The 25,632-nt window shown below is 35.7% G+C and overlaps 5 protein-coding genes across 8 annotated transcripts; 3 read left to right on the top strand and 2 right to left on the bottom strand.

The window, feature by feature from the left end:
* Nucleotides 1-2,237: 2,237 nt before the first annotated feature.
* LOC105833930 (condensin-2 complex subunit D3) lies at nt 2,238-10,568 on the bottom strand. Its single transcript, XM_012676044.3, has 3 exons — nt 6,985-10,568; nt 5,259-5,808; nt 2,238-4,534 (listed from the first exon to the last, which is right to left on the bottom strand). The coding sequence occupies exons 1-2, from the start codon at nt 10,536-10,538 to the stop codon at nt 5,382-5,384; spliced, it is 3,981 nt and encodes a 1,326-aa protein (XP_012531498.2). The 5' UTR covers nt 10,539-10,568; the 3' UTR covers nt 2,238-4,534; nt 5,259-5,381.
* LOC105833932 (syntaxin-1A) lies at nt 3,873-12,762 on the top strand. The gene is made up of 9 exons (XM_012676046.3): nt 3,873-4,014; nt 4,275-4,370; nt 4,460-4,553; nt 5,253-5,327; nt 11,284-11,475; nt 12,034-12,107; nt 12,181-12,318; nt 12,416-12,526; nt 12,604-12,762. The coding sequence occupies exons 1-9, from the start codon at nt 3,982-3,984 to the stop codon at nt 12,673-12,675; spliced, it is 885 nt and encodes a 294-aa protein (XP_012531500.2). The 5' UTR covers nt 3,873-3,981; the 3' UTR covers nt 12,676-12,762.
* Nucleotides 12,630-14,871, bottom strand: LOC105833931 (lymphokine-activated killer T-cell-originated protein kinase). 4 transcript variants are annotated; one of them, XM_012676045.3, is made up of 5 exons: nt 14,628-14,871; nt 13,789-14,022; nt 13,414-13,710; nt 13,040-13,264; nt 12,630-12,934 (listed from the first exon to the last, which is right to left on the bottom strand). In XM_012676045.3, exons 1-5 carry the CDS (start codon nt 14,734-14,736, stop codon nt 12,780-12,782), a joined length of 1,020 nt encoding a protein of 339 aa, XP_012531499.1. In that variant the 5' UTR covers nt 14,737-14,871; the 3' UTR covers nt 12,630-12,779. The 4 variants fall into 4 exon arrangements, with proteins under 4 accessions (XP_012531499.1, XP_028044599.1, XP_036146241.1 ...); XM_028188798.2 differs by lacking the exon at nt 14,628-14,871 and adding an exon at nt 14,470-14,615; XM_036290348.1 differs by lacking the exon at nt 14,628-14,871 and adding an exon at nt 14,483-14,615.
* A 447-nt stretch (nt 14,872-15,318) lies between these two features.
* On the top strand, nt 15,319-22,477 carry LOC105833928 (cell division cycle protein 27 homolog). Its single transcript, XM_036290342.1, has 13 exons — nt 15,319-15,558; nt 16,480-16,555; nt 16,686-16,833; nt 16,918-17,301; nt 17,374-17,695; nt 17,770-17,958; nt 18,029-18,275; nt 18,356-18,536; nt 18,752-18,977; nt 19,066-19,193; nt 19,278-19,599; nt 19,686-19,839; nt 20,513-22,477. Exons 1-13 carry the CDS (start codon nt 15,535-15,537, stop codon nt 20,638-20,640), a joined length of 2,529 nt encoding a protein of 842 aa, XP_036146235.1. The 5' UTR covers nt 15,319-15,534; the 3' UTR covers nt 20,641-22,477.
* A 129-nt stretch (nt 22,478-22,606) lies between these two features.
* LOC105836893 (ras-related protein Rab-38) lies at nt 22,607-25,603 on the top strand. The gene is made up of 6 exons (XM_012681245.3): nt 22,607-23,060; nt 23,510-23,542; nt 23,840-23,936; nt 24,085-24,141; nt 24,591-24,832; nt 25,114-25,603. Exons 1-6 carry the CDS (start codon nt 22,934-22,936, stop codon nt 25,236-25,238), a joined length of 681 nt encoding a protein of 226 aa, XP_012536699.1. The 5' UTR covers nt 22,607-22,933; the 3' UTR covers nt 25,239-25,603.
* The last annotated feature ends 29 nt before the right edge of the window (nt 25,604-25,632 follow it).

Raw genomic sequence — 25,632 nt, 5'->3', positions numbered from 1 at the left:
TCGGAAAGTGATATTGCCAAATTAGGAGATTTGATTACAGAAGATAAGTACAACGTTTAAAATTTTCTTTGTAATAAATTGTCATTAATTTTCAATATTAAGATATATTACTTTTTAGTGGGCCACGTCCTTGGATCTAAAATATCAGAAATGTCAGCCAAGATAGACTATTTTGAAAATCCATTATTACAATATCAAGATAATGAGATCAGAAATATGGGAAAAAAATAGAAGAAACAGAATAAATTTGTTTTTTTAGATAATGTAGAAAAGGTTATTGTATTTGAAAATAAACTTAATAACAAACAATATCAGAAAATAGTGGGACATTTACGAAAAATAACAGGATCAGCAGAGCCATAGAAAACTGCTAGTTATAAATTAACTTCTACATTATTTACAAAGTAAGTGTGTTATAACATTTGAATATTCTAATTAAAGTTTTTATTAGTAATTTAAGAATGCATTAATGTATTAAACTAATTCTTTGTTGTAGAAAACTCACCATGTATTCACGAACCGGTGCAAACCGTACTGGAATAACCAAAAAGCTTTTCCAGCAGTTAGTTAATATTTTGGGTAGGTTTAATTTCATCTTATGTTACTGTAGATCTAGATTATATAAATATTGTGTGCGTGTGTGTATGTATGTGTATATATTTAATGTATACATGTATGGATATGTGTAAATGTATTACATTATATTTAAATTATTTACATAATGCTACATGTACAAAATTAATTTTTTTTTTAATTTTAGATGTTTTATCAAGTTGTTAAATACGCAGATAGCACTTTTTCTCATAAAGGAACAGTTTTTTCGAGATGGTATTTTAAAACATAGCAATACCAGATTAAATCCCCCAAAAAAGTTACAAAAGGTAAGTTCTTTTTATCAAAATATTACTTTATAAGCAACTTTTAGTCAAAACTTTATACCATTTATCTTTCATGTAGTAAAATAAAAGTTATATTAGAATTTAGTAAATTTTCTTTTAATTTAACAAAAAAATTATTAATCTGTAAATAAAGTTTTCTAATCAATTATTTTTAAATAAACTTAATGTAAAGTAAAATTTACAGTATTTTTGTTTATATTTTAAGTTATCTTTTAAAGTACATTGTCAATTTAGAAAACGTTTGAAATACTTAAAAAAAGAATATTTGACAACTAAATTATATTGACAACCTGCTATATTTTTGTTTAAACACTAATAATTAACTTAATTTCTGTAAAACCAATAATAGTATTTTTACCTTTTTAGGACAGAGTAAGAGCAATATTCTTCCAAATGATTTGAGGAATAATCATCAGGATAATAAAGATACAGAAAAAAACAGTACTTCTGAACAAGATGTCAATGATGATATGTCTAACAATATTGATGACCCTGAGATTAACGAGACCAATGAATATGATTAATATTGTTTATTTTTGTTTTAACTTAAAGATAGCTTGTGTATAAGGTAGTTATACAGGGTGCTAGTCAATAACTTGTCTTAGGCTTAAGACTCAAGAGATAAAATGTACAAAAAGCTCAGAACTACATATCACGATATCTTTGTGTTTCATGGAAAAGAATTTATTAATTAAATCTACTGCTGCGAGAAATATATAGATTCGAGTCTCTCACACGTCTTGTCCTAGGTAGTAGATAAGTTACTTGTGCACTATATACCAACAAGTAACTTTTTGACTAAAAAGTAATTGAATTTTTGGTATATATTTCTTATTGTAGATTGCAGTATTTCTAAAGAGGATAAAAGGATACAACTTACATAGTGTCCTGGAAAAAAGTAGGCTGGCTTTAAAGTCGATAAGAATTTTATTACTGATAAAATATTGTCATAATGAAAGTTATTTTATTATTTTATAGATTATTATTTAAAAAAATTACTATATATATTTATATATAAAGAATGCAAAGTGTAATATATATACATATATCTTTTTATTACTGATAAAACCCTTATCGACGCTGGAAATAAAATTGGACTTTCTCTTTCGTGCGTTACTTTGTATAATATGAGTGATATTAATAATCGCTCTCTATTAATAATCTATAGAATACTTGTACTGACTACAGGATAAATTATCGAAACGAAAATGAAATTTATTGAAATTGATGAGTTTACAAAACTGATTTGCCTTGAGACGCATAATTTTCTTATTGTGCAAGTATAAAGTGCAATCTTTTATCTATTCTACTGCGTAAGAAATGTGTATGACGATAAAATTGTGATGTTTGTTCAGAACACTTTATTATAATTTATTATAAACGTAGATTGGATAATTTTCTTCAAAAAAATTATAACAGTAATCACATGAAATATTGCATATACATATTACGCGTCTTGAGTTATCAAAAAATAAATTTCTGTTCAAGTTAAAATACACACATACACACAGTAATACCTTAAGCATTTTATATATTTTAATATTTTGTAATAATTTTAGTTTTGTAAACAAATAATGGGTACTCTTCCCTAACAACACAGTTCATAAGGTGTAGTTATCGTATTATTAACGAAGAGTTGCACAAAATTAATGATAAAACGTTTTACAAGAAAGATAATTCCTAATGACATAAAAATATGTTATCAATATATTCCATTATATGAAACAAATTTGATTATTATTCGTTCATGAAATATATTTTGTGCATATATATTATTTTATGTAACTATCACTAAATTAATGTTGTTTGTACTTCTCTCTAATATTTATCATTAATTTTCTTTTATATAATATAACTAATAATCTATATACACGCATGTACAATAACTCATTATATATGCGTATATATAAATTATAGCCAGGTTAGCTTTGCGCATTATCACAGAATAGTTCAATAACATTTGGAACGGCATAAATTAAAATAGCACTTCAAACTAAATACCAGTCGATAATAAAAAAAAATACATTTAAAATACGCCTTTTTATTAACTTTCTGATAACCATACTGTAATAAAATAAAACTTATTGTAATAAATAACAATAAATCATGTCCATATTTTTATCAACAAAATTAACTTTTTTTAAGTTAGTAAATAAATAATTAAAATATTTCGTCATAATAATAAAAGTAACTCTGTTGAGCAAAAATAATTCTGAATTCATAATTATTTTAAAATATTTTCTTTTTAATCTTATTACCTTTCACTCTTTTCTATTACATATATATATATATATTGAATAAAATTTTAAAATAAAAATAGAAAGTTAATTGCTAATCAAATAGCATGTCATCAAATTAATTTTATATTTGCATTTATTTCAGAGCATTTGTCTAAATATCTTATAAATAAGAGCTATTAATAAAAAAAAATAATTGGCAGTTTTTCCATCGTTACGAACTAACCTAAGTTTAACGATAAATCCTTAATCGGTGTCCAAGTTTTGTTTTATCATCATGTTCTAACTCAAGTTTTAATTTTCTACAGGATCGTACTGCCTTATTGTCATTTAAATTTTTTTAAATTAATTTTACTCAAAAATATCTGTTACAAGTAAAAAGTCGATATTTTAGTTTTTATTTCGGCGGCTAGCCTCTTGAAATTGTAATTTTTTAAATTATTTTGTCTTAAATATTAAACGTTATTTGCCGAACAAAAATGGCAACGCTTTTAAATATCAACATTATATTGCTCTTTTATTGAATGAATAAGTTCATATAAAGAAACGTGTAATTGCGTCGTCCTTCTGACGCGCAGCTGCCAAGTGCTCATTTCCTATTTCATTTCAGATGCAAAGTATCTTGTACCTATGTGCAGTTCAAAAGCGCCTCACGCGTTTCAGTCGAAGAAACACTCGTGGTGTTTCTCCATCGACGGCGATGTATCGACTATAACGTTACGAAGCGGCGAAACGGATTTCAGCCGATATTCATAGTGCACTGATAAGAGAGATAACAAAGTGTACCGTATTTATTCCACTCACAAAATTATCAGTTACATGCCGATTCTAAAGGAATACTCATCATGGTTCGCGATCGTATGCCCGATTTGCGTGCCGTTAGTATTTTTCATTTTTTCTAGAATTATTAGAAATGTCAAAAAGAAAAAACGACCGCCGGTTGTCGAGTATATCACCTCGAATAATGCGTTCGTGAATGACGTGTGCAAATAAAAGTTTTGATAAGAGAAAAAAGTTTCGCTTTAGAGTCAACTTGTCGCTATTCTCTCGCTTACAATTAACGATATACATTCGAGCAAATAAATCAAACAAACAGCCTTAAAATTGCCAAATTAACACAATGTACTAACTTTTCTAGAGCCGAAGCAACAGCAGTACCTTTGGCAGAGGATTCCTGCAGGACGTACATCTTCAAATAGCTCAAAACAAAAAGCTGAAGGAGGTGCTCGACGAAGTACGTATGAACACTATCAAGTTTTCAGTCAAGCCATGTACCTTGTACTCTTTCATAATTAAAATAATCGTGACACACCGTTGACGTAGGCCGAAGAAATACGCACTCTGATCCACCTTATAGTCGAGAATGTTTCTATCGTGAAGAATTTGCATAACAATATCCTGTCACATACAAACAAGGGTAAGCGTGGCAGTATTTTGAACATATAAAAAATTTAATTTGTGTAATTTAAGTAATCAGGATGTTTACTCAAATTTTAGAGAATTCTCGAATTTTGCAGTAATTTTATTCAAAGTTCCAGGTTATAGAAATTTTTCACGCAGTTTTGAAATAAATTTATTTTATACCTTTTATTTAAATATCTTTAAAGTTTCTCCTCTTAATTATCAACAATTGCAAAGAAAAATCATTTAAATTTTAAATATTAAATTTGATGAACTAAATAAATTAAATATAACAATCTATTAGCAATGCATGGATCTAACTTAAACAGTGTCAATTTAGAATAATGTATTGTCTTCTTTGTCATTAATTTTTTTTTTGCAAAAAACTGGCAAATTACACGAAAATATATATGGATATACCATATTTATTGTTAATTAATTTTGTATTATCAAAAGAAAGTGATTAAAGAAACAATTTTTTTAACAGAAAAAGAATTTCAATTCAAAAATTCTAAAATTTTCTTCTATTATCAATAAGTCCCACAAAAAAACCATGATTTTGAATAACATAAAACAAATTCCCTAAAAATCCCATTTTCTTGGTTTTTTAATAGTAAACATCCTGTTTATATATAATCTTTAATTTATGTAACATGTTTATGTACATATTGTATATATATAAAATCTTTAATTTATATATATAATATATTTATAGACTTACAAAAAGAACTGGAGACTCGCACATGTACAATTTCGCAAACGGCTTTTCGTGTACAGCGAAAATTACGAGGTAGGTAGATTTGTACGTAGATTTCGTAAACGCGTAAAGCTGAGATCGAAATCGTCATTCACAGTTCACACTGTCCGTCAGAATTTTACGTCGAGCAGGATCCGGTGATAGTCCTCGCTCATTCGAGGGCCTCTTTCGTTCTCCTCGAGCGGGAGTATCGCTGGAACACGACTTTATATCTCGTGTCAATATAGGTGTGCTAGTACTAAAGCCTGGCTCTGGAGGTGGTGTTTGTATCAGCAACGATCTTTCCGGATGCATCGATGGACTTTCTATTAACGTGTAAGACCTTGCGATTTGCAAGCAATTACCGGACTCTATCGATTCATTGCTCTTGTAACGTGATATCATCGAAGATGAGATACGTTGGAGTAGAACACGGGCCCCCTTACGTATTTCCGGATCCCTGTGATTTGCAACGGGTGACAAACTAATGCTTCTACTGTCATCAGTTTCCGAATTAATTTTGTCTTTCAGTTTCCTGAAACATTAACATGTATTTATATAATATATATTTCTGAAAAGCAGATTTAAATCACAAAAGTTCAGTGAAAAAAATTACGGTTAATTCAGTTTCCAAATGTTTACTGTCTCAAACTTTATGCAATGGAATAAAAACCGACAAAACTAACAAAAACTATAAAAATTATTAATATGCAACATTAAAATATTTATATGTTTTTATGCAAAAAGAAATTTTTGCTTTAAATCAGTAAACCAGTAAATTATAGTAATCTAAAATGTTTCCTCAAAGTTTGGAGAAATAGAGTATATAACTAAAAAGAATTCCCCATAAACTTTCAAGAGTAAAAAAAAATGATCTAAATATATCAAATTTTCTTGATTTTTTTCGCGATAGTAAACATCGTATTATCATTATGGTTAAAAAAAAATATATAATAATAAATAATAAAATTACATAGTCAATAGTGACAAAACAACAATAATAAAATACAATAAAATTTTTAATTCTAATTAATTTTAGAAATGCTTTTTTAAAACAAAAACTTTAGAGATATAAATATAATTTAATTTTAATTTTTATAACAAAATTAAAAATCTGTACTTATATGTATAGATCTGTTTCATATTTACAATTCAACATCTTATCTTATAACAAAGGCTAAATTTATAAATTTATAAATTATTTACTATGTCCTAATTTATTAAGGATTTCTGCAAGATTAAGCTTAAATAAGAAAAACCTTTTCATTAGCAACATTCTCTTATTATCTTCTATTTATTTTATCATTGTTAATAGAAAACAAGTTATTACTGTTGCCCCCAAAAATACTAATTTTCTTATAACTAACATAAACTTTTTCCAATAAATGAAGATTTTTGCCTATCCTATTGAGAAGATAATTTATGTTACAAAGATAATTTCTGTTACTAACGCATTTTTAAGTCTTTGGATATTTTATCAAATATTTATAATTTTATTCTGCAGAAGATAATCTATAAAAAAAGCATTTTACATCAAAATGTATAGTATCGTGTAAATTTTAATACAATCGTTCAAAATTGTGGAGCCTTTACATCAAAGATAAAAATTAGCTTTTGTAGCAAAAAATTACGAGAAGTATAAAAATGCACAGGAACTTTATATGAATTTGTACTAGAATACAGAGAGATGCCGTTTATAAATTTTACGTACCGTTGATAATGATCCATTTCTTTTTCCAATTTAGGATATTCGTTCAATATGCTGACCAGCTGTTCTTTTTCATATTCCGAGTAAATCTTAAATAACAGACTGCTCACGTCGTCCTCCAAGGGAGACTTCAATGTAACCAATTTCTTCTTGAGCGTAATCAACGTAGGTAATAGTTTATCCAAATTATGTTTCTTCATTGCCGCTATAATGGCATTCGAAGCGTTGTTGTTAGACGTACTGGAGGGCGTACTCGCAATCGTCTCATCGAGCTCCAAATCTTCCTTGTGCTTCTCGCCAAGGGACGACGGTTGCAAACGATTATTACTGATTATGAATAGCGCGTCCCTCAGGACACATGCACCCTCCTCAGTCGTGACGTCGATAGAATTCTCGTCGCATACCTCCCGAAATATATACTTGGTCAGTTTCACGACCAGTTCCGACCTCGCGGACACGTCCAAGTGCTCGAGCATAAATTCGTAGATAACATAGCGTTTGTGTCGATTCGCACGCCCGGGCAGCGTCAGGAGTTTCCGCTCCTGATCGCGCATCACATGCCCGCAAAACGCGTTCCGAGAGCGACAGTTGTTGTAATGGTATATGCTCTCAAGAAATTGCTGGGAGATCAACGTCTTGTTCTTCATCAGAAGTCTCTCCTCCACGAGGAAGATTGTCAGTTCGCGTATCATGCTGTCTGCGTCCGACAGCATCGTCAGAATGTGAAAGAAAAATGGTCCCTTCATCCTTATGAAATCCTCCAGCAGCAGCTCGATGAATATCACGACTATGGCCTGACGCACCGCGGGATTCGGGTCCTTCATGCTGATGCACAGATCCGGCAAATACGGCTCCACCAGCGCGGTGAACCTCACGCAGATGTCACCCAGCGCCTTTGCGGCGTTTATCTTGACCGCGGTCCTCGCCAACGGTGAGTTTGTGGTCGTCTCCTGGCGCATCAGATTGCCGAGTATCGGCGTGACCTCCTTCGCGACCTCGCGATCCCTCAGCGCCTGCTGGCAGAGGAGAACCACCGCGGACGCCTGCAGGTCCTTCACCTCCTTCACCGTGTCTGGTAGCGAGTCCCACTGCAGCAGCACTCTTCCGAGAATCTGCAGGGTCGACGACGAGATCTTGTTAGTGCAAAAGAGCGACGCGTGGCCCAGCGTAAATATAGCCCGCATCTTCACTGTGTCTTGCGCGCAGTCCTCACTCTCTTCCAGCAAACTCTGGATCTCCGCCTCCGACAATCTCATTAGCTCCATTAGGTCCGAGTTCATCATCAATTGATCGCTCTTGGCAGAGTCCTTTAGGTGGAATCGCGGTAGCCTACTCAGGATGTCCAAGCAGACGCTGATCAAGTTGAAGTTGACCTCGAAGCGGCAGATACACTTGTAGAGATGCTGATAGAGGTCCTCGAGTCGGTCACGATCCAAGTCGCGCCAGACGTATCGCAAAACGTGCAGGACCAGACTCGCATGAAAATCGTTCTTCTGCAGAATCTCCTTGTAGTCCGCGATGTACCTGTCTATATTCGGAATCTTCATGTTCTCGGCCAGCGCGGCCAGCAGTATCCACGCGCCTATGGTGTTGTCCGTGCCGACGTGCGACTGCAGACTCGTTACCAGAGACCGGGTGATGACGCCGTTCTTCACCCACAAGCTGCAGGCCTTGGACAGATGTTTCCTCATCCTCATGTCGCTCAGTCTAATCAGCAGTCGCCACGGCAAGCTGTTCGACGCGTCGTTCGGCACATAGGCAGCAGCATTTGTTATTCTGCCTAGCAACACGCTGCCCAGACATTCCAGGACCTTCTCCTGCACTTTGGCCTCGACGTCGTATATCTGCGGCACCACTGCCCATATCCACTCGTCGAGGAGGCCCGAGTCGTGTGGGAAATGCTGCAGGATCTCGGACAGAACGTGTACGGCGAACTGGCGCACGGTCAGCGTAGAATCCCTGCAACGATCGCTTATAACGTTTTTCAATTTGCCTACGAGCGATGGAAACATGACCACCAGGTTCTGCGAGATCTTCAGAGCGTTTCGTCGCACGAGCGCGCGCTCGTCGGTAACCCGGTCCAGCAGCATCGCGATCAGAGCGGTCGAACCCGGCAACGGCGGCTCGACGTCGACGTCCCCCTCTTGCGACAGCGCCTTCTTCAGCTCGTCGATCGCGGGGAAGGTCCTGTCCGCGGCCGAGATCTCGAACATGCCCCGGAGAATCGCTCGGTCCACGTCGTTGTTGCAGTCGGAGAACGCGGCGAGCGTGGCCATGGCCTTTCCCCTCACGAAGGCCGAGCGATCCATGCAACGGGACGCTACGATGGCCACCAAGATCTTTCGCATCCTCATCTTCACGTTCCCGTCCAAATTATCGTTCGACAGGGAACTCGATTCCGTCAGTAGCTTCCCCGCGATCTCTTGCGCGAACAATCTGTAAGGTATCTTATTGTGGTGTGAGAACAGTACGATGTCTCGAAAAACGCTTACAATTACATTCTTGTTACATATATTCAGTAGCTTTATCAGAACAGCCGCTTGCCTCTGACGCCCCTCCAATCTCTCCGGACACTTCACCATCAGCTGGTGAATTAGAGCTACGATCGCCTGGACGGTCTCCTGCTCGTGAACCTTCGACAGGTTCTTCAGAAAGTGTATGGCCGCCTCGTGCACGTTGATCATAGACCTCGGTTGCGCGGGATAGAACAGCAGGTCGGGCAGCATGTACCGCGCTATCAGCATGACGGTCTCGGTGACGGGTCCGTGGCGACTGTAGCACAGCTCTTGCAGAGCCACGAATATCTTCTGCGACAGAGACGCCGTCCCGTAGTTGTTGCCATGATACTTGACGTGCTGCGCCTCCAGCAGCCTCGTGACGTCCAGCAGCTCGCGCACCGTGACGTCCAGGGACTCGTGGTGCTCCTTGAAACGAAACAGCTCGAGCGTCGTCACGAGGTCGGTGACGACCCTGTTCAACTCTCTCGCGAGCTTCGTCCTCTCGGAATGCGAGAGACCGAGTTCCGACGGCTCATCCTCGACACTGAAGTTCATAGCGTGCACCTCCCTGCTGCTGCCGCCGCCGACGGCAGGGAGAAATAGACTTTTCGACATCCTCAGCGTCTCGATCGCTCTCTTGTACAGATTCGGATGGTAGACTCGGAAGGCATTGCTGCCGGGTATCGCGAGCAGCATGAGGTATAGGCTCGTGGCGTCCAGGCAGGCCTGTCTGGCATCCCCGTCGGTCTCGACGCGGCTCTGGCCGGTCTTCATTACGTAACCCAGGACGGCGAGCAGGCCGCGCACGTCGATGTTCAGGACCATCAGCGCCTGCCACGAGAAACCGTCCGGGTCACCGCCATTCGCGGCGACGAGCCATGTCCGCAGGACCCGGCAGCACTCGTCCAGCAGCATTCGCGCGTCCTCGCCCTCCAGGTACTCGACGTAATCGCACGGCGGCTCGTCGTAGACGACGAACTCGCCATCCCAAACCGACTTGATCCAGTCCTCCTCGAGGGTGTCGAGCTTGAGGCTGTGAAACACGCGCAGCGAGTCCATGACTGCGCGCCGACGATCTCGGAAAAACTCAAAACGCAGCACCCGCTATCATCGTTCGCCTCTCCCGCGCGACATAATAAACATAACCTCAACTTATCGCGTCGCGATAGCGGCCCCCGCAGATAGGGATTGCTCGTCCCGGGGGTTTCAGGTTATCATCCGCGCGCGACGTAACGACGATGATTTCACGGCTTTGCTTTTACGATATATGCGACTCGCGAGAACTGTCCTTGTGAGGGATTTATCGTGGAACATCTCGTTCACCGTAACGGGATACGTGAAGCGAACAACAACATCCATCTATAAGCGGGAAACTGAATGGCCAATCATTCATCTGCTGCACGATGCAGCGTGCAGTGGCCTGCACCACTCAAACAATCGTTACGTCACACGCTCCTTACACATGATATATATGTTATAAATATTTGTTTTAATTAAAAGATTTGAATGTTGCAATTATTATAATTGTATGTACATACGATAATAATAAAATGTAATAATTACATGATAAACAATAAAATTAAAAAATCAAAAATTTTATAATTAGAGTAAGAAATTGCATATACGTTAATTTAAATTTTCGACAGTTAATTGTTTTTTTTTTTTAAATAAAAAACAGTTTATGTAAAATTTCTGCCACAAGATCATTCTATTAGATTTATGTATTTTATCGATATTCGATTTAGACAATGTATTTATTTTCTTTTCCTGTTATTTATTAATTTTACCCATTCATCCTTTATAGAGATAGGAAAAGATATTGCTGCCATTGATGATTTTACTGCAGCGCAAGATGAACCTGTGTACACGAGAATTAAGACGATACAGTACACAACTATGTTGCAATCGTTTTCTGAAATCATGGAGAATTATAATGCCTCGTTACTGAAATATCATGATAAATGCCTCTTGCTTTTGCAACAGCAACGTTTCCTATGTGCGTAGTTATAAAAAAAATGTTATTCATAAATATATACTTTTACATATTTATGTATGTACATTTATATATATAAATTCTTATAAGTATATTTTATTACAATTATTAAACTATAATATATAGCTTACTTTAAATTTCCTTATATATTAATATATAAAACTAATTTTATACATAAATATAATATACATAAATCAGTTAGTATTTTTTTAAAACTAAATTAAATAAAAATTGATGACTTATAAAATTAATTTAGTTATGTTAAAAGTTTTTGAACTCATTTAGAAAAACTCAGTTGAAAGAATGTAATAAGAATTTGATTAAACTTAAGCTTAATTAAAACTCAATTTTGAAAAATAAATATTTATATTAAATTACATAGTTGAAACAAAATTTAGAACTAGATTACTTTAATTAACAAAACAATTACAATTTGAATAATCGAATATTTAAGTTGAAAGTTATTAATTTTTTAACTTTTACAATTAATTTATAATTAATAACTCAATCCTTTGACATTTATATATCCATTATTCATTAATTAAACTATTTGTTGAATAGTAAGACGGCAAGTTACAAGCATGGAGCTGGATCATATGCTTGATACTCAAGAAACTAGCTTATTTGTCGATAATGTAAATATAAATATTGTGTGAATAATAGCATTTATTATAAATCTTTTTGCATCAAATATCTGATTAATTGTAGATTTTAGAAGACAGCAAGGTAGCAAGGCAACAATTGTCCGACATAAAAAGTAGACATAACGAAGTTCTAAAATTGGAAAAATCTCTCACAGAGATCAGAGATATGTTTGCGGAAATGGCATTTTTAATTGAAAAACAAGTGAGTATAAATCGTTAATAGCAAATCATAGTTCATGAAATATATATAATATTATTAAATATGCAATTTAAAAAATATATTTCAAATCTTTTTATAGGGTGAACAAGTTAATAATATAGAACATTTCGCTAATAAGACCACGTATAATATAGATAGCGGACGCATTCACCTCAAAAAGTCGGAACAAAAGAGTCACAGGTATAGAAAGGTAAATCGTACATATTTAGTTACTCCGCTAGTTATTTTTAAGACGTCGATATAATAATAACTATATTATTTTTACAGCGGAAAATCAAGATTGCCATTATCATAAGTATAATAATAATAATTTTGCTTTTATTTATTATCGTACTTTAAAGACTATACAAGATATCCTATAAATGTAGTTGATGATTTTAATATTGTTGAAAGTTATGAATAAAAGTATTATGTGTATGTGATAAATTTACAGTGGTAACTTATTATTTTTTATTAATATTTGCATATTTTTCGTAGTAGTTTACCAGTGCTTTCGCGCTGGGTCTTAATTTATAATTTGTAGTACATATAAAAAATATTTCCAGTACCTTTTCGTATTCTTTCCTCAAATCGATAGCAGGCAGGGCTGGACGAGTGCCTAAGATTAGATTTTTATTTTATTAATAATTTAATTCATACTAATATTCACTTTTAAAGAAAATTATACGTTACATAAACGGGAACATTTAAAATTAATGCTTACCATATTTACTGTTTCTACGTGGCATTATTTCTTTCAGGAAAGTCATACTTTCGTTCATACTAATGTCAGATTCATTAAGCTCATTTAAACTCATATCTTCTGACACGATTGATTCATCGCAAGATTCATCATTATCCTCACAGTGAGGTGGCGATAAAGATATCATTTCCCAAAGAACAAGTCCATATGTCCAAATATCAGCAGCACTCGTAACCGGTCCATTTTCTGCAAAAAGAATTTCAGAATTTAAAAAATTGTAAATATAAAAAAATGGAAATAAGATTTCTTAAGTAATTATGATTTTGAAAATCATGAATAAACTCAGTAATACAATTTTAAAAAGTTAAGAATTATAATTGAATAAGCATACATACCGGATACAATCTCAGGAGGATTCCAACACTCTGTCCCAACATAACAAAAATCACCTTTTGACGTGTCCACTTCTAAAGATTCTGTTAAAGGTAGAGAATTTCCAAAGTCGCACAATTTGACAGTCTGGAAATCATGGGATACCAAGATGTTCCAGCTTTTTAAATCACCGTGCAATATGTGTGCGGTGTAATGCAGATACTCAAGTCCCTTTGCAATTTCGAAACCAACTTTCAAAATGTCCTTAGCTAGGAATGGTTCGTCCTCCAAGGCATCGCGTCTCTCCTCAATTTTGTCACCTGATTTGCAACATTAACATCAATATGAATACAAATGTATACTTTAAATTGTTAAATTTGGATTGGCTTTGTAAATACCAAGTGACGCATCCAGCGCTTCCATAGCCAAGCAAGGCTTTCCATCTACTCCCTTGGTGAATGCTCTGAAACCGACGATATTGGGATGATTCAGTTGTCGTAGGACATCGGCCTCTAATCGGAGACGTCCATCATTTTTTTCACTGCTCCTTCCTTTCATCCATTTCTTTACTGCCCAGGGAGAACGTACAGAACCCACTTTGGGTGATCTTTCCAACATATATACTGCAACTCCTAATAAAAATAAAATAATGAAAATAAAATATAATTCTGAATATAGATTCAAGTCTGATAAAACAAGTACAATAAATGGCAATAAAATAAAGCAAAAGTTCTATATAATTAATTTTGTTTACCTAAACAAAGAATCAATACCTCAATTCATAATAATGATAAAATAATAAAAATATTACCTAATAAATTAGTCAGAAAAAGAAACAAATTATATCATTGTATAAAAATGTCATAAGACAAATGCATGAAGAAATGGGTAAAAAATTAAGAAAGAAACATAAACTATAGGATTTGGGCATAAAAATTTAAACATAGTAAAGAATAATTTTTAAAAAATAATAAAAAGATAAAAAAGAAATTAAAGAAGATAAAGTACAAGGATGGAAGCGTAGGTTAAGAAAAACTAAACAAAGTCTCTGTTTGACAGATCTAAAGTAAATATTCTACATTGTTACATAACAAATTAATCATTAATTAATTATCGACTAAATCAATCGGAGCTTGGTCAGTCAAGTTGTCCTAAACATTTTTCGGTTGTAAAGCAGATAAAAAAAATAGAGGAGTATGAGAAAAGCGCTCGCGGTACAAGATTACAAAACACGTACCAGTGCCATAGCCTATCTGCTGCAGGAAAGGCGAAGCCGGTATTTTTATCGGCGTGTTTAATTCGGCTTTGTCTCTCCTCACCCTCGGCGGTGTACGATGCTCGGTCATGTTCCCGAAATCGAGAAAATTGGCGGAGAGACAACAGATATCACAAACAGACGCTTGGAATATAATAACCTGATAATAACGGTTTCTTAGTTTTCAAACGATTTGAATTTCGACGGAGCTGCGCAGGCGCGTCTCACGCGACGACGCGATTGGCTATGGGGAATATCGAAAAAACTTTGAGTCACGATGACTTCGATCATACTTCAATTAGTTTCATCAATTGATGAACTAATTAGATTTTAAAACTATTGGATTTTAAAAATCCAATAAGCGAAACCGCTGAAATATTGATGTTTCTAATTACATATAATTTAGCATAATTAATCTTCTTTTTTTAAAATTAGTAACTACAATAAATCCTTAATCTGTTTTTTTTTCCAATTATAAGTATCTTGATTATTCGATCGGCAATTAATCGAAGCCGCGCGCTCCGACTTTTTCCTTCGCCGGTCTCGAGAAGACGGCGTAACGGAAGCCGATTGGTCGCCGCGTGTCATTTTCCACCAGGTTGCCAATCGTCACGAAACTCGAAGACAAAATCCCTGCCCTCTCCCTCCTCCTCCTTCTGTCACGAGGTTGGCGGCCCTTCAACCCGAGAGAGCACAGAGCAGTCACTCGCTTCAAAAGAATCGAAGTAAAGATGGACTCCTGAGAGAGACTTTTATACACACATACACACCAGAGAGAGTCGCTCCCCGAGTTTCTTCGGATATATTCCGCCGTTAAATTCCCACACCTGAGGCGCGCCCGGAGGGCCGGCAACGTTCCTTTTATGATCACGCTTGCGGGGTGTGAACGATGATCGTGCAGGAGCCCGTACAGGTAAATCGAAGCAAGGGAGGAGATGGCGAGAGAGAGAGAGAGAGAGAGAGAGAGAAAGAGCGAGAGTGAGTAGCGAGGAGTGTTGGATTTTCGGTGGATCTCGTTGCCGCTGTGACATGCGAGAGATTTTTTTATATCGGGCCGCAACGTCCAGGCGCCAACGTCCGCTTGCCGATCCGGACTGATCGCGTCGATCGACGATCGGCCTCCCGAGGGCAGGATGGTCTTCTGGAAAAACAGCACTCCCTCGCGCCTCTCGTTTGCGCCGTCCTTATGGTGATACTCTGGAGGTGCATCCTTCAGAGTGTGCTCCGTTGTAAAAATATGACCGAAACGAAGAATTCTGATTATAAGTAAAGCACAAAGCTTCATTGTAGGACTCTTGATAGATGCCTGAAAATCGAATATGGAAAAACGTTGCCTGTAGAGTTCACATACGTTGCGTTTCTGTAAAAAAAAATAAACTTGTTACTTTGTTTGCAAATTATGTTGGAAAATATTAATATTGCATGTGTCCACTGAGTTGCTTGTTCAGAATCTGAATGGAATAAAGTACATATTATCTGTGTGTTATTCTATCAATTCAAAGATTAAAGCAAATTTAATCGTATCAGAATTTTATAGTGTTTGTAGTATTATAATTATTAAATTAAAATAAGACTTAAAGATATATTTTAAAAACTGATAAGTAACAGTGATATATTGCATCACTTACGTAATAATGTATAATAAAAGAAGGTATCTGTGCCTCTCTCTAACATTATATTGAAATCTGAGCATACAGATAACACATATCTCACTGTAAAAAATATTGTTTCCTTGTATGTTGTTTCTTTATTTTTTTTTTTTTATTCACTTGAATTATTCCTAGTAGTGTTACGTAATCAGTTACCAAGGTAAATGTTGAATTTCTAATTTCAGGCAGCCATATGGCATTGTTTAAATCATTATGCTTATCCAGATGCTATATTCCTGGCAGAACGGTTGTGTGCAGAAGGTAGGATTGTTATTTTTAATTATTGATTTATTCTCATAACATTCTTGAAACAAATTGATTAAATAATTTAAAAAATATACTTAATATTGCTGCAACATTGTTATTCTTGTTATTATTATTGTTATTACAGTGGACACAGAGGAAAGTTTGTTTCTTTTGGCAACATGTTACTACCGCTCTGGCAGGATTAGGCAAGCTTATGCCTTGTTGTCTCAGAAGGCGCCTAGTTCGGCGCAGTGTAGGTTTCTGCTAGCAAAATGTTGTTTGGACTTGGAAAAGTGAGTAATATGATCATCTTGTTTTGTTACTGCACTGCTGAATGTAATGCATGCACATGTTGACCTATCCTCAAAATTTTCTAGATATGCGGAAGCAGAGGCTGCAGTAATTGGTGGATATTACAAACAGTTGAAGAATCTGGAAGAAGTAACGACTCAGTTTGGAGAACAGGCATGTTTTTCTCTGCAGATAATAGCCAAGATCTACTACAAGATGATGCGGACCACGAGAGGCAATGAGGCGCATAAGTTGGCTTTGAAATTGAATCCCTTTCTCTGGCACTCGTTCGAAGAACTCTGTAACGTCGGCGAGAAGGTAGATCCCGCTAAGGTTTTCCAACTAGACAAATTAGACTCTTTCGCCATGTGCCATGGTACCGGCTCTACGCTCAACTACGTTACCGAACCGGATCTTATCGTACCTGCAAGTAACGCCAATAGTACACCAATGTTGAATGGCACTAACCTGTATGTATAAGATTTATATTACGATATAGTTTTTTTTTTTTTTTTTTACTAATTTTATTTTGTGCATTGCAGTACACCCGTGACGACAGCGCAGACGCTGATAAACGGCGGCCAGGTACCTCAGGTACGGTTGTGTTCCACTATAGAGGAGACGCCGCAAAATGCGCCAATTCACTACAGCAATTGCTCCTCGATATCGCCGAGGACCAAGCTGTCGCGTTATCGCAGCATGTTCAGCAATTCCATGAGCCCACTTACTCCTAGCTTTGGTATTTTGCCGTTGGATAACAATACGCCTGAGCCAACGGTTCCGCCCTCGCATACGACTCTCACGGAGGCCAACGATCAGAAGAGCTTGGCGAAACGCGTCAGTAGTCTAAGAGCTCATGTAGGGGTGAGTGCTGTAATCTTTCGCTTCATAATATGCATAGTATGGCAGCTTGACATTCTGTGTTCATGTCTTTATAGCAATTAATGTCGAGGAAAGAGACACCGTTGCAACAAGGCAAATCAGTATTTTCCCAGTCGGGTAATACGAGTAATACTGCCAATATTGTGACAGTGACAGCATCCAATCCGACTTCACCTCCATCACCGACGTTTCAAGGCACCAATGTTAGACGGTCCTCGCGACTATTCAGCCACAACTCCGTAAAGGTACAATTTTTTACTTCTGTTCTTCTAATTACTATCGTTCCCAATTTAATATAACACATGTATATTTTAGGAAAATAATAAATCACCTAATAGGAATAAATTTGCAACTCCAAAGTCCCCATCTCGGAAGACAAAAGCGAGATTAGCCAAGGCAAATTTAAATAAAGCCAATTTCAACGAGTTAAACGAGAGAAATAGAAATGAAAAGGAGAAGAGTGAAACGATTACGTCAGAGAAAGCTGTGGCTAATGCAAACGCGCTTAATGCCCAAAATAATAATATTCATTCTGGGATAACGTTACAAAAACAGTCGGCAGGTATGTTAGTTACATTTAATTAATATTCACTGTCTTTTTTATTAGGATAATTTAAATTGTTTTTACTGGCAATATTTCAGAGGGCTTAATGTCTTTGTTGCGAGAATTGGGGACGGCGTATCAGCATTTAAGTCAGTTCAAATGTGCGCAGGCGATTGAAATATTAAGTATACTGCCGATGCAGCACTATAATACAGGCTGGGTACTTTCTATGTTGGCTCGTGCGCATTTTGAAATGATGGATTATAAAAAAGCTGCTAGGTAATAAATTTATATTAATTGTCACTGTTAAAGAAATATATTTATTTCGACATTTTCTTTCATTTATAATTAAATAGATGTTTAAACTTCGAAGCAAGGAAATGAAAGGAAATGGAGTGAAAAGTGCAACTAAAACAGATCTTTTATTTTTGATACATTTTGTATTCCTTTTTAATTCTATCTTTTTAAAATTTTGTTTTATTTTTTGTACAAAGTTATTTCGCCGAAGTGCGACAGTTAGAGCCACAGAGGACAGAGCTGATGGAGATTTATAGCACTGTTTTGTGGCATCTGCACGCAGAAGTACAGTTGTCTACGCTTGCTCAAGATTTGGTTTCCCAAGACCGTAATTCGGCGGCGGCGTGGTGCGCCACGGGCAACCTCTTCTCTGCGCAAACGGAACATGAAACCGCGATTAAGTTTTTCCAAAGAGCTATTCAGGTACTAGACGTTTTATATTAAATATGATAAAATACATGTACAATTGTTTTTTTTTTTAATTGAAAATAATATATGATCTAATTATTAGGTGGATCCTAATTTTCCATATGCCTATACGTTACTAGGACACGAATATGTTTTGACTGAGGAACTGGATAAAGCAATTACTGCTTTCCGTAACGCCATCAGACTCGACCCGAGACATTATAATGCATGGTAAATTCTTATAGAGTTTAATTCCGTTTTATACTTTTTCACTCTCTGAGTTTATATGTAAAATTTTTCCATATTATGTTGAAGGTTCGGACTAGGAACGATATTTTCGAAACAGGAGCAATATAGTTTAGCGGAGTTACACTTTAAACGGGCCTTACAAATAAACCCGCAGAATTCTGCGTTGATGTGCCACATAGGTGTCGTGCAACACGCTCTGAAGAAAACTGACCAGGCATTAAAAACTTTAAACACCGCGCTAATTAACGATCCGGATAATACTTTGTGCAAATTCCATCGCGCAAGCATCAACTTCTCTATTGGTCGACATATGGAAGCTCTAAGAGAATTTGAGGAGCTGAAGAATATTATACCCAAAGAATCTCTAGTCTATTATTCAATAGGAAAGGTAAGGAAAACTGGAATAGAAAACTTAATCAGATAAAACTTTCTATTTTAATTTCTTTTACATAAATATATCTATTTTTGTAACAGGTGCATAAAAAGTTAGGCAATACCCACCTTGCATTAATGTACTTTAGTTGGGCAACGGATTTAGATCCGAAGGGTGTTAATAGTCAAATTAAGGAAGCTATATTGAGTCCAGGTCAGGGAGATGATGATTCCCCGCAATCTCCGACGCAATCCGGTATAATGAGAGCTATACAATTTTTTTAACTTTAAAGATGTAATTTGGAAATATTAAAAATATTTTATACATATAAAGTTAAGAAAAATAACGGTTTTCCTTCAAGTCGCCAGTAATAAATAATCAGAAAATGACTAAATCTTCGTAAATTTAACCCAACTGGCAATTTTTATTCAAAATTAAAAAGTCAACTACAACGTTTCGACCACGTATCGGGTCCTTTTCATGTACAAAGCTGACGTAGTTGGCAAAGAAACATAGCAATCAATAAACTTGTTATCGCAAGCTACAGATTATGCACTGTGTAAAAAAAGAAGAGAAAAAATATAATAATGACCAGTTTTTTTACACAGTGCATAATCTGTAGCTTGTGGCAACAAGTTTATTGACTGCTATGTTTCTTTGCCAACTACGTCAGCTTTGTACTTGAAAAGGACCCGATACGTGGTCGAAACGTTGTACTTAACTTTTTAATTTTGAATAAAAATTGCCAGTTGGGTTGAATTTACGAAGATTTAGTCATTTTCTGATATAAAGTTAAGATTGTCTATTTTATTTTATATTTATATATGAGTTTTTGTGTGTAATATCATTAACACATATGAATTATTCATAATATAACTTGCATAATATGATTATACTTTTAAAGCTTAAAGTTATTGTATTCCTGTAGATGAACAGCAAGCACAAAGTAATTCAATGGAACAGGACATCGAAACCAGTAGAGAAGAAAGTGCCGCGCCACTTGCCGGAAACGTTTCGGTTGAACCTCATGCTGACGATAGCGACGATAGTTTATGAGAACGATGTGCGAGAAGACTTCCGTGAAAAAAAATATGGAGCATCATCATCCTCATTGTTAGCCATTCGAATCGTTTCTCATTCGCCGACTTGGTTTCGCTTACAGAATCACTGATGAGCTATCATTGATTTAAATTGAACGGTTGTCGACATCTTTGGGAACTATTTCGTACGATATATGATTTGGTTAAAAAGAATTTATATTATTTTTCCGCATCACATCAAATTTTCTTTTCATCTTGCACGAATTCAAGATCCTTATGTACACGGATGCGGTTCTTGCGATGGTGAAAAACTCGCGTGTGATATTCTTTATTGATTTGTACATTACACGTTCGCATCTGTATATTTTTTACGATTACTTTTTATATTCCTTCATGCGCTCTTATCTTTTTCTCTTTCTCTTTCTCTCTCTTGTACCTCGTCTTGCGGATTAAACATTGCTTCAAGTCAAATATAATTCAAAAAACGGGAGTTTGCAAAGCTGATCAAGTTTGGTTTTGATCAAGCTAAATTACAATAAGGGAGGAAAGAGAAGGGACAATTTAATTCTCGCTCGCGGATGAGATATTTACGGTTGAGTAGGAACTGTATCATGTTGCGAAAAGATGAGTGAATATAACCGTAAGCATGTCATATATAGTTAGATAATATAATTGTTCGCGAATAAGGAGGAAGAGTCTTGTGTAAATGTAAATTATTATTACTGTGTATTTACCGCTATTATTACTATTACTATTAGCGCTATCATTACCATTATTATTATTCGTATGATTATCATTGTTGATTTAATGATTGTGAAAATGTCGTTGGCCGCTCGGCGTCGGAGCGGCCGCTCGGACGATCGTGCAATTCTCGTCGGGAAGATTCCCCTTGGTCGATCGAACATATGAGTCCGAAACACCGCGACTGCGATTTCGGTGGTTCAGTAATCGCGCGATATTCGATTTTCGATTTCGACTCGATTATTCGGAATTTAGCATAACTCGCCTCGCAAATGTCTATATATATATACATATATATATATATAGAAATACTCGTCGGATTATATATATTCTTAATAGTGCTGGACAGAATCTATGACGGCGTCGGTCTTCGTATCGATATTAAGTGTACAATGCAAATTGTGTCATTACTCTTCGAACTTCGGCGGATTTCCCGGAGAGATCGCAATGTTGTACCCGAAGAAAGAAACGGCGTATATAAATATATACGTTTATCTCTAATTTTGATTGAAATGAGTTGTGATCTTAGCGCCGTTGCGCGTGACTGTACCACTTTATATTGTACACATAATTAAACGAAAGACACGTCACGGAAAAAAAAGGGAAAAAAGTTTAGACAAATCGCCGATTGAGAAATGCGTCTGCGTGTGGTGCACGCAGGCACGCGTATCCCTCTTGTTTTTTTCCGCTCCTTTATATCTGTCCTTTACAAATTTATTTATTTGTGTTTTTTATATTTTATTTTTTTCGCGTGTTCCACGTTCATCTCTCACGTCTTTGGAGGAGAATAGAAGGACGAGCACGAGGGCGGAGTTCTTTTTACATATTCGGCATATATATAGCGTCTAATCTCGTTATTTATTAACGGCGTCTAATCTTTATTTATTATTTCATCTCTGTATGTTTATCACCGAGCGGAAATGACTATCGCGACTATCTTCCAAAGAATTTAGGAAACCAATACGCGTATGTATGTGATGTCTGGTTCTCGCCTTTACCCAGCCTCCGCGATACAGAAATCGAGAAGGTTCGATCGAAGTCAACAATTGCTGCCGTGTTACTCGTTACAAAGAGGTGTATGCGCAAAATAAAGGCCTGCACTTTTTACAAAAGTATCGCTATTCTGACGACCTCATCACTCCTACTCCCTGCGTCTTCGATATAAGGTTTGTTTTTTATCCCTGCACTGGTGCAATAAATTAGAATAAGACAAATATATTTTTTCTCATTCTAACTTATTGTACTAGTGCATCAGTGGAGGAATAAGAAACAAGCCTATATTTATAGCGATTTTTTCACGCGGCGCGAAAGGATTAAAAGACGATATTTATCAGCGTAAAGATATAAATATATTACAAATCTTAAGAAGAACGGTAGCATGTTTGCGGCGATGTGAGATAACGAGAGAATGATACGAATGCGCTGACCGAGAGGGGAGCAAGAGGTGGACGTCGACTTGCGGGGTCGTCCATCTCTTTCATCTTTTTATGTTTATCATTCTTCTACCGTCGGCGAGAAACGACAAGTGGTTCACGAAGTGAAGTATTGTGAAGTGATCGAATCGAGCAATGAGACGAGCGGATCGAACGATGAGCATGACCCTGCGAGGGTCCAGGAGGGACTCTGATATCGTGTCCAACTTTGTACACAAGGAGCACCTCTTCAAGTTCCTCGTTATCGGTGATTACGGTGTCGGTGAGTCACATCAAGATTTTCAATCTCGTTAAACACTTTTATATATATATATATATATTATTCGAATCTTACAAAAATATCTTTTTTTCCGATAAGATAAATATTCGATAATCTCCTTTTCGGTTTTATCTAGACTCTAATTTTGTAATAAACAACCATTACCAGTGACCTGAAAAATAATTGTAAACAAGCTACTTAATACAAAACATCTTTTTTTTGTAGATCCTAACATGTACGCGGAAAGGACGGTTTTGCTGAAGTGTTTAACGAGTCAAAATTTATTGCGATCGTTCATCATGTTTTAACGTTCTTCACAATTATTTTGATAGTTCAACAAATTGTTTTAAGCTCTGTTATTTAGCTAAATTTTTACATACTTCAAAAGTGCTTCACGTTCTTTCCGTGTACAATTTCCCTTAGATGGTTTTCACAGAAATTTTCTGTTTTAGGCAAAACTGCGCTGGTCAGAAGATACACGGAAGGTAATTGCAATTTGTCCCTCGCTCTTTATCAAAGCTAATTAACGATTCTTAGCTCAAATTCGTTCCGCAAGAAATTCCTTAAACGTTACGTGCGTCTGTCGTGATCGTAGACGGATATATTGTGAGAGGCTATTGCGGGGTCGTTCGTAGAATGAAAAAAGAGGAAAATAAATGCACGCAAGCCGGCTTATCCGTTTTAACGATATAAATACATACGTCAAATAGCGCAGCTGTGATACTACACTGTTAATCCGGGTGTCTCACTCCGGCGCACACTCTCGAAATTGTTTTTTCCAGGGAAGTTCTCCTCGAATTACAAGATTACCATAGGCGCCGATTTTGCGATAAAAACGCTCGATTGGGATCCGCAAACTAAAATTAACTTGCAGCTATGGTACTTGCAGACGCATAATTTATATTTGCTTATTTCGTAATCCTCGAGGCTCCCGCATGTACATTTTGCGGCCCTTCGGCATTATTCTCAATCTCGCAAAATATAATCGCGAAGACGAGGACGATAATTTTAATTTTGAACATTTCAGGGACATCGCTGGTCACGAGAGATTCGGATACATGACGAGAGTCTATTACAAATACGCGTAAATATGACTTTAACGTGCCTTTTTTATCTGATCTGTCTCAGTTAATAGTAAACAATTAGTTGAAAACAAAATAGTATTGACGATAATTATGCAAAATGATGTATCTGTAAAAATATTTAAAATATGATTTGTGTGCTATAAATTTAAAGAGACAAATAGTATTAACATAGTATATTTATTAAAAATAACATATTCTAACATTTTAATATTTTAGTAATTATGTCAATATAATCTTTAAATATTTCTATTAAATCTATTTCAACTTTTTCTTCAATACTTTCAATATTAGTCTTATACAGTTTATTTTCTCTATATCACATATTTTTTATTATTAATATAAATATTTTATAATTCGAATTTATCTCTTGAAACAAAACTGCATACAAAAATGTATCATTTGACTAATTAATCAAAAAATTTTAACAATTGATTTGACCTGCACGTAGGGTGGCAGCGGCTCTTGTATTCGACATTTCACGTGCGGCGACCTTCCAGTCAATGAAAAAGTGGCTGAACGATCTCAGGGAGAAAGTCACGCTACCGGATGGTTCGGGTATACCAGTCGTACTCCTGGCGAATAAATGCGACATATCAGTCGCCGTGACCGATGAGCAGATCTCAAAATTCTGCAAAGAGAACAAAATATATGCCTGGTACGCGACTTCCGCAAAGAACAACACCAATGTCGGTAAGGGGACATTATCATCTCTCTTATTAATTGATTTTTAATTATGCTTAAGTTTTTTCACGCTTATATATTTGTTATTATTTGTTGTTATTTAGAAAATAATTATCGGTATTATTATTAATATTTTTATATTTATAATTTCGGGCGTAAAACTTTTTTGCATTAAAGTTTAATGCCACTCTTTTTGAAAATTGCGTAACTAAAGGTGGAATCCATTGTTATTCCTCGTTACATGTTAATGAACAGAGAACTGATTGCACATTCTATCACGAAATTTACAGATGCAGCGATGCGCTACTTGGTGGATAAGGTGCTGAGTGCGAGGCTCGACAATGGTATACGGGACTCGATACGATTACGACGCGATAGCTCGTCAAATCGCGAAAAAATTATGTGCTGCAAATAGAGCGATGCGTAGATGATCTTAATTAATTAAGAGTATATCGAGTACATCGAGGATCAATCAACGGAATGCTTCGGACAGATAATTAAGGGATTCTCAAACATGATGGTTGTGTGACTGCACGACGAAGCTACGAAAATATATCGTTGAAATGTTTACTCATTGTTATTAAATATCACAAAAAATATATAATATATTATTAAAGAATACATTACCAAAAGTTGATCGAAGTTTCGATTCTCCTTTTGCCGCATAAAACATATATTGCATGCTGTATAAAATAAAATATTCAAATATAATAAATTAGACAATAGTGAGAACTAAGTAAAATATGTTATTCTTCACTGCGAGGCAGGCTCTCCAAAAAATTAAATAATAGAAAGTTTTAGAATAGTGT

Source organism: Monomorium pharaonis, chromosome 7 (genome assembly GCF_013373865.1).
Source record: "Monomorium pharaonis isolate MP-MQ-018 chromosome 7, ASM1337386v2, whole genome shotgun sequence".
In the NCBI taxonomy this organism is placed as follows: domain Eukaryota; kingdom Metazoa; phylum Arthropoda; class Insecta; order Hymenoptera; family Formicidae; genus Monomorium; species Monomorium pharaonis.
Note: the sequence above shows the minus strand (reverse complement) of the source record. Positions and strands in the feature narration are given on the sequence as shown.